The sequence below is a fragment of the Callorhinus ursinus genome, unplaced genomic scaffold (assembly GCF_003265705.2).
Source record: "Callorhinus ursinus isolate GAN/ISIS: 27379988/994484 unplaced genomic scaffold, GSC_fseal_2.0 scaffold16, whole genome shotgun sequence".
NCBI classification, from domain to species: domain Eukaryota; kingdom Metazoa; phylum Chordata; class Mammalia; order Carnivora; family Otariidae; genus Callorhinus; species Callorhinus ursinus.
Genome location: NW_027397078.1, coordinates 16,084,175 through 16,095,576, shown reverse-complemented (window position 1 = coordinate 16,095,576; position 11,402 = coordinate 16,084,175). Strand labels below are relative to the sequence as shown.

Sequence of the window (11,402 nt, the reverse complement as noted above, 5' to 3'; positions counted from 1 at the left end):
GTGAGGCTTGGATGGCTATGTATTTCCCCCTTAGGACCGCCTTTCCAAAACAATCAGTTTTGGACGATGTGTTTTTGTTCTCATTGATTTCCATGAATTAAGCTCTTCTTTGATTTCCTGGTTGACCCAAACATTTTTGAGCAGAGTGGTTTTTAGCTTTCAAGTGTTTGAATTTCTGCCAAATTTTTTCTTGTGCTTGAGTTCCAGTTTTAAAGCATTGTGGTCTGAGAATATGCAGGGAATAATCTCAATCTTTTGGTATCGGTTGAGACATGATTTGTGACCCAGTATGTGGTCTATTCTGGAGAAAGTTCCATGTGTGCTCGAGAAAAATGAGTATTCTGTTGTTTTAGGGTGGAATGTTCTGTAAATATGAGGTCCATCTGGTCCAGTGTGTTATTCAAAGCTCTTCTTTCCTTGTTGATTTTCTACTTAGATGATCTGTCCATTGCTGAGAGTGGAGTATTGAGGTCTCCTACAATTAACGTATTGTTATCAATATGACTCTTTATTTTGGTTAACAGTTGGCTTATGTAGATAGCTGCTCCCATGTTGGGGGCATAGATATTTAAAATTGTTAGATCTTCTTGTTGGATAGATCCTATAAGAATGATATAGTGTCATACTGTGTCTCTAATTACAGACTTTAGTTTAAAATCTAATTTGTCTGATATAAGAATTGCTACCCCAGCTTTCTTTTGAGGTCTGCTGGCATGGAAGATGGATCTCCATCCCTTCACTTTCAGTCTGGACGTATCTTTAGGTTCAAAATGAGTCTCTTGTAAACAGCATATGGATGGGTCCTGTCTTTTTATCCAATCTGCAGCCCTGTGTCATTTTATGGGAGCATTTAGGCCATTCACGTTGAGAGTGATTATTGAAGGATATGAATTAATTGTCATCATGTTACCTGTGAAGACATTTTTTTTATAGATTGTCCCTGTAAATTTCTGTTGTATATCACTCTTGGGGTATTTCTCCTTTTCTAGAACCCCCCTTAATACTTCTTGAAGGACCAGCTTAGTGGTCACATATTCTTTCAGTTTCTGCCAGTCGTGGAAGCTCTGCATCTCTCCATCCATTTAAATGACAGCCTTGCCAGATAAAGTATTCTTGGCTGCATGTTCGTCTCATTTAGTACCCTGAATATGTCTTGCCAGGCTTTTCTGGCTTGCCAGGTCTCTGTGGATAGGTCTGACGTTATTCTGATATTCCTCCCTCTATACATAAGGGATCTCTTCCACCTAACTGCCCTTTGGATGGTTTCCTTGGTTCTAAGATTTGCGAGTTTTACTATTACATGTGGGGGCATTGGCCTGTTTTCCTTGATCTTGGGAGGGGTCCTCTCTGCCTCTAGGACGCGAATGTTTCATTCCCCAGATTAGGGAAGTTCTCAGCTACGATTTGCTCAAATACATCTTATAGTCCTCTCTCTCTCTCCACTCCCTCCGGGGTTCCAATTATTCTGACATTGGAATGCTTCATGGTGTCACTTATGTCTCTGACTCTGTTTTCAAGGTTTCTGAGCTTTTTTTCCCCCTGGCTTCGTCTTTTCCCTTTTTATCTATTATATTGTCTTCCAGGTCGCTTATTCGTTCTTCTGCCTCACTTAACCTAGCTGTTAGGTTATCTAGATTGTATTTGATCTCATTGATAGCATTTTTAAGTTCTGCCAATTCAGCTTTCATTTCTGCCCTTAGAGACTCTATGTTGCCATTAATTGATTTCTCCATTCTAGCCATTGTGTTCACAATTGCTTAGCCTGAATTCCATCTCTGACATCTTGGTTATATCTGCATCCATTTGTAAATCTGCAGCATAAGTCATAATCTCTGAGTCTTTTCTATCTTGGGGGTTCCTCCTCCTAGTCATTCTGTTGATGGGTGTTTGAGGGAACGTATAGAGTCCAAATTATTGACCAGAACCCAAGGAAGATGCACCTGTTTTCTTGGGACCTTAGGGTTGCTGGCCTCTTGTTTTCCCAGCTTGTCTTCTGTGGGAGGGGCCTGAGGCAATGTTACTCAGGCAACCCTGTTTGGGCGGAGTTGCCCTGCCCCCCTGTGGCGGGGAATGGGCTCCGCGCGAATCAGTTTTTGGGGCTTTTGTTCACTGGCAGCTTTCCCTAGTGGCTTCCCGCATCTCTTCTGCGAGTCAGAGCAGAAGAGACCATTTCCAACCCTCTGCCTCAGAGCAGAGAGACCGCAGTCTGTTCTTCAGTGACCTCTCCAGGCCACTCTGTCTCCGTCTCTGTCCGTGCTGCTATAAACTGCAGCGTCGTGGGTTGTGCGCCCCTCCGCAGTGCTCCCAGTCCTGCCTCCAGGTTGGAGCACAGCTCTGCCCTTTGTGGTGCTAAAACCGCCAGCTGCCCCTGGATTGCACGTGCGACCCCACTGCTCCGGGTTCCCATCTGGGGGGCTGCCCTGAAGTCCCTTCCCCTCCGCTACTAGTCTGCAAGTCTGTGCCCCGTCCCCAGCACGCGAAGCTGTCACTCACCGGTGGTGTAAAATCCCCATGGCCAGGCACCCTCCCGCTGCCATTTATCCTCCGATATCTGTCAATGGAATCATGACTCTCCGCTTCATACCTCGAAATTAACTGCCTGCAATATTCTGTTTGTAGAGATCCAGATCTTCTTATATCTCAGGCTGGTTTCATGGGTGCTTAGAGTGGTCTGGCAGATATCCAGCTCAATTCCGGGGACCAGTTGAAATAGGGTCCCCTACTCCTCCGCCATCTTTCTCAATATTCCATTGTTCTTTATCCATTCATATATTGATTGACATCTTGGCTCTTTCCATAGTTTGGCTATTGTGGATATTGCTGCTATAAACATTGGGGTGCACGTACCACATCGGATCACTACATTTGTATCTTTAGGGTAAATACCCAGTAGTGCAATTGCAGGGTCATAGGGTAGGTCTATTTTCAACTTTTTGAGGAATGACCACATTGTTTTTGAGAGTGGTTGCACCAGCTTGCATTCCCACCAACAGTGTAGGAGGGTTCCCCTTTCTCCTCATCCACGCCAACATCTGTCATTTCCTGACTCCTTAATTTTAACCATTCTGACTGGTGTGAGGTAGTATCTCACTGAGGTTTTGATTTGGATTTCCCTGATGCCGAGCGATGTTGAGCACTTTTTCATGTGTCCGTTGGCCATTTGGATGTCTTCTTTGCAAAATGTCTGTTCGTGTCTTTTGCCCATTTCTTGATTGGATTATTTGTTCTTTTGGTGTTGACTTTGAGAAATTCTTTATAGATTTTGGATACTAGCCCTTTATCTGAGATGTCATTTGCAAATATCTTCTCCCATTCTGTCAGTTGTCTTTTGGTTTTGTTGTCTGTTTCCTTTGCTGTGCAAAAACTTTTATCTTGATCAAGTCCCAATAGTTCATTTTTGCCCTTGATTCCCTTGCCTTTGGCGATGTTTCTAGGAAGAAGTTGCTGCAACTGAGGTCAAAGAGTTTGCTACCTGTGCTCTCCTTAAGGATTTTGATGGATTCCTGTCTCACATTTAGGTCTTTCATCCATTTTGAGTCTATTTTTGTGCGTGGTGTAAGGAAATGGTCCAGTTTCATTCTTGTGCATGTGGCTGTCCAATTTTCCCAACACCATTTGTTGAAGAGACTGTCTTTTTTTTCCATTGGACATTCTTTCCTGCTTTGTCGAAGATTAGTTGACCATAGAGTTGAGGGTCCATTTCTGGGCTCTCTATTCTGTTCCATTGATCTATGGGTCTGTTTTTGTGCCAGTACCATACTCTCTGGATGATTACAGCTTTGAAATAGAGCTTGAAGTCCCGAATTGTGATGCCACCGGCTTTTCTTTCTCGACATTCCTCTGGCTATTCACAGTCTTTTCTCATTCCATACAAATTTTAGGATTATTTGTTCCATCTCTTTGAAAAAATTTGATGGTATTTTGATATGGATTGCAGTAGATGTATAGATTGCTCTAGGTAGCACTGACATCTTCACAATATTTGTTCTTCCAATCCATGAGCATGAACATTTTTCCATTTCTTTGTGTCTTCCTCAATTTCTTTCATGAGAATTTTATAGTTTTCTGAGTACAGATTCTTCGCCTCTTTGGTTAGATTTATTCCTAGGTATCTTATGGTTTTGGGTCCATTTGTAAATGAGATCAATTATCCTTAATTTCTCTTTCTTCTGTCTTGTTGTTGGTGTATAGGAATGCCACTGATTTCTGTGCATTGATTTTATATCCTGCTACTTTACTGAATTCCTGTAGGAGTCCTAGCAGTTTTGGGGTGGAGTCTTTTGGGTTTTCCACATACAGATCATATCATCTGTGACGAGTGAGAGTTCAAATTCTTCTTTGCCGATTCAGATGCCTTTTATGTCTTTTTGTTGTTTGACTGCTGTGGCTAGGACTTCTAGTACTACGTTGAATAGCAGTGGTGATAGTGGACATCCCTGCCGTGTTCCTGACCTTAGGGGGAAAGCTCTGTTTTTCCCCATTGAGAATGATATTCACTGTGGGTTTTTCATAGATGGCTTTTATGATATTGAGGTGTGTAGCCTCTAGGCCTATACTCTGAAGTGTTTTGATCAAGAAAGGATGCTGTACTTTGTCAAATGCTTTTTCTGCATCTATTTAGAGGATCATATGGTTCTCGTTCTTTCCTTTAATAATGTATTTTAACACACTGATTTGTGGATGTTGAACCAACCTAGGAGCTCAGGAATAAATCCCACTTGGTTGTGGTGAAGAATCCTTTTAATGTACTGTTGGATCCTATTGGCTAGTATTTTGGTGAGAATTTCTGCATCCATGATCATCAGGGATATTGGTCTGTAATTCTCCTTTTTGATGGGGTCTTTGTCTGATTTTGGGATCAAGGTAATGCTGGCTTCATAAAATGAGTTTGGAAGTTTTCCTTCCATTTCTATTTTTTGGAACAGTTTCAAAAGAATAGGTATTAATTCTTCTTTCAATGTTTGGTAGAATCCCCCTGGTAAGCCATCTGGCCCTGGGCTCTTGTTTGTTGGGAGATTTTTGATGACTGCTTCAATTTCCTTAGTGGTTATGGGTCTGTTGAGGTTTTCTATTTCTTCCTGGTTCAGTTTTGGTAGTTGATACATCTCTAGGAATGCATTCATTTCTTCCAGATTATCTAATTTGCTGGCATATAGTTGCTTCTAATATGTTCTTATAATTGTTTGTATTTCTTTGGGGTTGGTTGAGATCTCTCCTCCTTCATTCATGATTTTATTTGGGTCCTTTCTCTTTTCTTTTTGATAAGTCTGGCCAGGGGTTTATCAATCTTATTCATTCTTTCAAAGAACCAGCTCCTAGTTTCGTTGAGGTGTTCTACTGTTCTTTTGGTTTCTATTTCATTGATTTCTGCTCTGATCTTTACTATTTCTCTTCTCCTGCTGGGTTTAGGCTTTATTTGTTGTTCTTTCTCCAGTTACTTTAGGTGTAGAGTTAGGTTGTGTATTTGAGACCTTTCTTGTTTCTTCAGAAAGGCTTATGTTGTTATATACTTTCCTCTTAGGACTGCCTTTGCTGCATCCCACAGATTTTGAACAGTTGTGTTTTCATTTTCATTTGTTTCCATGAATTTTTTAAATTCTTCTTTAATTTCCTGGTTGACGCATTCATTCTTTAGTAGGATGCTCTTTAGCCTCCATGTATTTGAGTTCATTCTCACTTTCCTCTTGTGATTTAGTTCTAGTTTCAAAGCAGGGAATGATCCCAATCTTTTGGTACCAGTTGAGACCTGATTTGTGACCTAGGATGTGATCTATTCTGGAGAATGTTCCATGGGCACTAGAGAAGAATGTGTATTCTGTTGCTGTAGGTTGGAATGTTCTGAATATATCTGTGAAGTCCATCTCGTCCAGTGTGTCATTTAAAGCCTTTATTTCCTTGTTGATCTTTTGCTTAGATGATCTGTCCATTTCAGTGATGGGGTGCCAAAGTCCCCTACTATTACTGTATTGTTGTCGAAGTGTTTCTTTGCTTTTGTTATTAATTGGCTTATATAATCGGTTGCTCTCATGTTAGGGGCATAGATATTTACAATTGTTAGATCTTCTTGTTGCATAGACCCTTTAAGTAGGATATAGTGTCCTTCCTCATCTCTTATTACAGTCTTTGGTTTAAAACCTAATTCGTCTGATATAAGGATTGCCACCTCAGCTTTCTTTTGGTGTCCATTAGCAAGGTAAGTTGTTTTCCACCCCTCACTTTCAATCTGGAGGTGTCTTTGGGTCTAAAATGAGTCTCTTGCAGGCAGCATATCGATGGGTCTTGTTTTTCTATCCAATCTGATAGCCTGTGTCTTTTGATTGGGGCACTTAGCCCATTTACATTCAGGGTAACTATTGAAAGATATGAATTTAGTGCCATTGTATTGCCTGCAAGATGACTGTTACTGTATATTGTCTGTGTTCCTTTTTGTTCTATGTTACTTTTAGGCTGTCTCTTTGCTTAGAGGACCCCTTCCAATATTTCCTGTAGGGCTCATTTCGTGTTTGCAAATTCCTTTAGTTTTTGTTTGTTTTGGACGCTCTTTATTTCTCTGTTTATTTTCAGTGACAGCCTAGCTGCATACAGTATTCCTGGATGCATATTTTTCTCATTTAGTTTTCTGAATATATCATGCCAATCCTTTCTGGCCGGCCAGGTCGCTGTGGATAGGTCTGTGGCCAATCTAAAGTTTCTACCATTGTAGGTTATAGACCTCTTGTCCTAAGCTGTTTTCAGGATTTTCTCTTTGTCTCTGAGACTACTAAGTTTTTCTATTAGATGTCAGGGTGTTGACCTATTTTTATTGATTGTGAGGGGGGTGTTCTCTGTGCCTCCTGGATTTTGATGCCTGCTTCCTTCCCCAAATTAGGCAAGTTCTCTGCTATAATTTTCTCCAGTATACCTTCTGCCCCTTTCTTATTCTTCTGGGATTCCAATTATTCTAATATTTTTTTGTCTTATGGTATCACTTATCTCTCAAATTCTGCTCTTGTGATCTAGTAGTTGTTTAATCTCTCTTTTTCTCAACTTCTTTATTCTCCATCATTTGGTCTTCTATATCACTAATTCTCTCTTCTGCCTCATTTATCCTAGTAGTTAGAGCCTCCATTAATTATTACACGTCATCAATAGCCTTTTGGATTTCGACTTGGTTAGATTTTAGTTCTTTTATTTCTCCAGAAAGGGTTTCTCTAATATCTTCCCTGCTTTTTTTCAAGCCCATGTAGTATCTTTAAAATCATCATTCTGTACTCCAGTTCCAACATCTTACTAATGTCCGTATTGATTAGTTCCCTGGCAGTCAATACTGCCTCTTGTTCTTTTTTTTTTTTTTTTGAGGTGATTTTTTCCATCTTGTCATTTTGTCCAGAGGAGAACAGATGAATGAGAGAACAAAATACTAACAGGGTAACAATGACCCCAGAAAAATATACAATAAACAAATCAGAAAAGACCTGAAACCAGAGGAAATGAAGGAAAGAAAGAAAAGGGAAAAAAAAAAGCATATGATGAAGTATGATCAGGCTGGTGAATAGATCAGTGCCACACACTAGATTTTTGGCGTATTTTGGTCTGCTGGAAGAAATTGCCTCCCAAAATTTTAAAGAAAGGAAAGCTTATATATGGACAGAAATAAGGGTAAATACGATGAATGGATGGAATATGACTGTAAAGATGAAGATTATGAAAGTTTTTATAAAAGGAATTGATAAGGTAAGAAGTTGGTTGAAAAAAGAAAGAAGAGAAATTAAAAAAAAAAGAAGGAGAGAATGTGATCAGGCAGGAGACTAGAACAAAGTCATATACTAGAGACTTAGGTTATATTTTGGTCTGTTAGAAGAAACTGTATCCCCAAATTTTAAAGATACAACTACATATATATATATATATATATGTGTGTGTGTGTGTGTGTGTATATATATGTATATATATATATACCAAAAATGAGGTTAACTAATATGAAGGGATAGAATATGAGTGTAAAATTGAAAAATAAAGGTATTTTAAAAAGGGATTGATAAGATGTTGGTTGAAAAAGGGAAAAATTTAAAAAAATTGAAAAAGAAAATTAAAAAAATTAACTTTGAAAGACTAAAGAATCAGGGGGAAAAAAGTCATGAATTCTATGTGCTGCATTCCCCTAGTACTGGAGTTCTGGACCTAAGACTTATTTTTAATAAAATTCTGCAACATCAAGTCAAAGTCACTTCTACATTGACATCATGATAATCTCTGCACTTTTAAGAATTTTTAGACACTCCCCCTTTTCCTCAGCACCTTTCTTAATTTCCTTTAACAAATTACCTTTGAAACTAATAAGTTTTGTTTTCTTCATTTCTTAAGTAATGCTAAAAATTCATTCTTTCAGTAGGTATTTAGAAATGAACAAAAGTAGATTTTGAAATATGTCTAATATATTTTATACCAGTTTTGAACCAGAATGATACAAGTATTGAATTTTTTTTTGCAGGTCTTAGATTTTCATTCTGAAGGAAATTTTAAAAGAGGACTTCTAAAATCATTACAGATACTAAAAAAATCCACTCTAATCTTACAGTAAATTATCTGAAGTAGAAAATTCAGCTTTCTATGTATGTATACAAATATAGAAAATACTATAAAATGTTCTTAAAGATATAATAGTTATGCTATTCTTACACCTATTTTACACTATGAATATGTGTTAAATATTGTTAGCACAAAACAAACCATAAATTTGTATTAGTTGCATAATATTAATAACATTCTACAAGAATGACTTGTCTTTATCTTAATTTTTGAGGATTAGAGATGTGGTTAAAAGGAATAAACATTTACATGAGGTCATAAATGAAGTAACATGATTCAGCTCTTATTTTCCTTCTTTATAAATAAAAGGACAAGAATGTATGTGTTTTATATGGCTATGAGTTTTATTGTAACTCCATAGCTTAAACCTGAGAAAAGAAATTCTGGGCTTGGAAATTTAAGACCTTAACCAAGATAACAGTTAGAAACCTGGTTTAGAGAAACCTCATTTTGTCCTTCAGCTTCATGAGCCAAACCAGTAAACTCCAGTTATTGGTTCTATGCCAGCAGAGCTATTGTTAATTAGGGTGAGGGGTCCCAGTGAAATATACCTGGAAAGAGGTACTCCAGGCACTTAGGCGTGTGTCTGCCTTCACTCACAGTTTGCACAATTACATAAAATGTTATGAAATTTATTCTGTGTAAGATCGAAAAAAGGAACAAACAGAATCCTTGAGTGATTGAATGGAGCAGCAGAGCTATGCTCTAGGTATAGCCAAAATTTGAGCCTAATCACATAACAGTCAGGCCTTATCTTTATTGGCATAATACATGAGAAGCTTAAAATTTGATCAATATGGTAAACCTATGAGCAATGTCTCAAATCACACCCCTAGCTCTTATTGCTCTTTGCTCTCCACACAAGTTAGCATTTTTCTTCAAAAGTATTATTATTTTCTGACCAAAATTATCTAAGTAACTGCCTTAACTTTGCTTTGCTAAGAAGAATTTCACTAATTAATATTTATTAGGGACCTAATGTATGTCCTGATTTTTCTTCATGCTTCCTAATTTTAGAGCTCTGAGGGCAATAACCTAGAAAATGACATCATCACTAATCATATGATCATTTTAAACCAGTATGTGGTTTTAATTACCAAAAAAATCATTCCCAACACTTCTAAATTTTAAGTGCTTTTTCAACAATGATCTGAGTTAAGGTATGCTTGACATTTGATTATGAAAAGAGACCATTTAAAAGTGTAGATTTTACAGTGGCTTATAAAAATAAGAAAGTGACAATATAGTTGCTACAGGGAAATTGTGTAGTGGCTACCAGCCTATTTTTTAGATCACAAAATTACATTTAATATGAATATGCTGTTATCAAATTCATCAGTTACACCACCCAGCAACATACAGCTCAACAACAACCTTTCACTATTTTGCACTGTCTATATATTCATTAACTTGTTAAAACAATGTTCAGCTGTCATGTTTGCTTGTTTTTATTATTAACCAAATACAGTCATGGGGCTCATTAAAAGAAAAAAAATGAATTGGTTTCCTAAGAAGATCACTGAACTTTTTAATGCCAACATGACAATTAAGGCAAAAACTAATTCATACACAATATTTATGCTCCAGAATGCAGGAAGGTCCTGGAAAAAGCTGACATGCACAACAAAAACATTTGTTACATTTTGTTATTATGCTCTTGTAAACATATCCTGTGAAATGTGTAAAAAAAAAAAATCTTGTTTGAAAAATAGCATTATCCCTGATTCTCATAAATTACTTATATCTGGAAATGAATGTAGTATGACAATGACAATTTCAAAGAAGTGTGTTCAAAACCGATGTCAATAACATGTTGTTCAGACAGCTTCTGAAGCACTGTTAGGAAAAACTAATTTTAATTCATTCTCAAAAAAGAAAAAAATATTTGAAAAAAAAAAAAAACAGCAAGAGGCGCCTGGGTGGCTCAGTCAGTTAAGCATCAGACTCTTGATTTTGGCTCAGGTCATGATCTCAGGATTTTGAGATCAAGACCTACCTTGGGCTCTGTGCTGGGCATGGAGCCTGCTTAAGATCCTCTCTCTCCTTCTGGGCCTATCCCACCTCCCACCCCCACCCACTGCTCACAGGTGCCCTATATAAATAAATAAGAAAAAAAAGAAAAATGTGTTAGCTTTGTACTTTTACCTTACTCAAAAACAGCTGAAGTTAAAAAAATAAAGTTTCCCCTGAGAAGACATTTGTAAAATGAGTTGGAAAAAAAATGAAAAACAACATAGAAAATGTCAAATACATTACTAGCCACAGGTATGCTGATGAAGCCTTACACATAATTTTGGTCTGTTTGGAAAAATACATTGCAAGAATTACTTAAAATCAGATCACAGTCAGTTTATATATAGTATATGATTGCTTACATTTCCAGTGATTTCTGCAAACCTTGTTTTCTTAAATTATCTGGACAAATGCTAGCAGGATTTGCATTAAAATTGATTTCTCTGCAACAGATTGATAAAATATTCTAGCACATCCCATTTTCTTCCACTGGACTCAAAGATGAATTTCCTCTAATAATTCGCTTAGCGTTAAGAAAGAATAAAAAAAAAGCTCACAAACTCACTTTAATTTAAATTTGCATTCAGGAAGTGCTTGTCTGATATAATTCAGCTGATAAATATGAACCTATGTGTTTATCAAATCCCTAAGAAGATTATCTAAATCAACTCCGTGTAATTACCATTCACCATCTGTTCCACCAGGGCCTGAGCTGATCTGCTGGCATCTTGCAGTTTTCTGAACTTCTCGGCTTTTTCTCGCTCTATGGCCTGCAGCATGATAGCAAAGGTGAGTATTTCAATATAAAGATTGTGAAGCTA

At 37.5% G+C, this 11,402-nt stretch overlaps 1 protein-coding gene across 2 annotated transcripts in view; it reads right to left on the bottom strand.

Annotated features, from left to right (window-relative positions):
* The window catches only part of DMD (dystrophin), a 2,222,747-nt gene that overhangs the window by 1,381,501 nt on the left and 829,844 nt on the right, over positions 1–11,402 (bottom strand). For both annotated transcript variants that reach the window (XM_073901937.1, XM_025857655.2), the window contains exon 19: positions 11,264–11,351. In XM_073901937.1, coding sequence (XP_073758038.1) covers positions 11,264–11,351 — 88 coding nt within the window. The remainder of the gene's footprint in view (positions 1–11,263; positions 11,352–11,402) is intronic.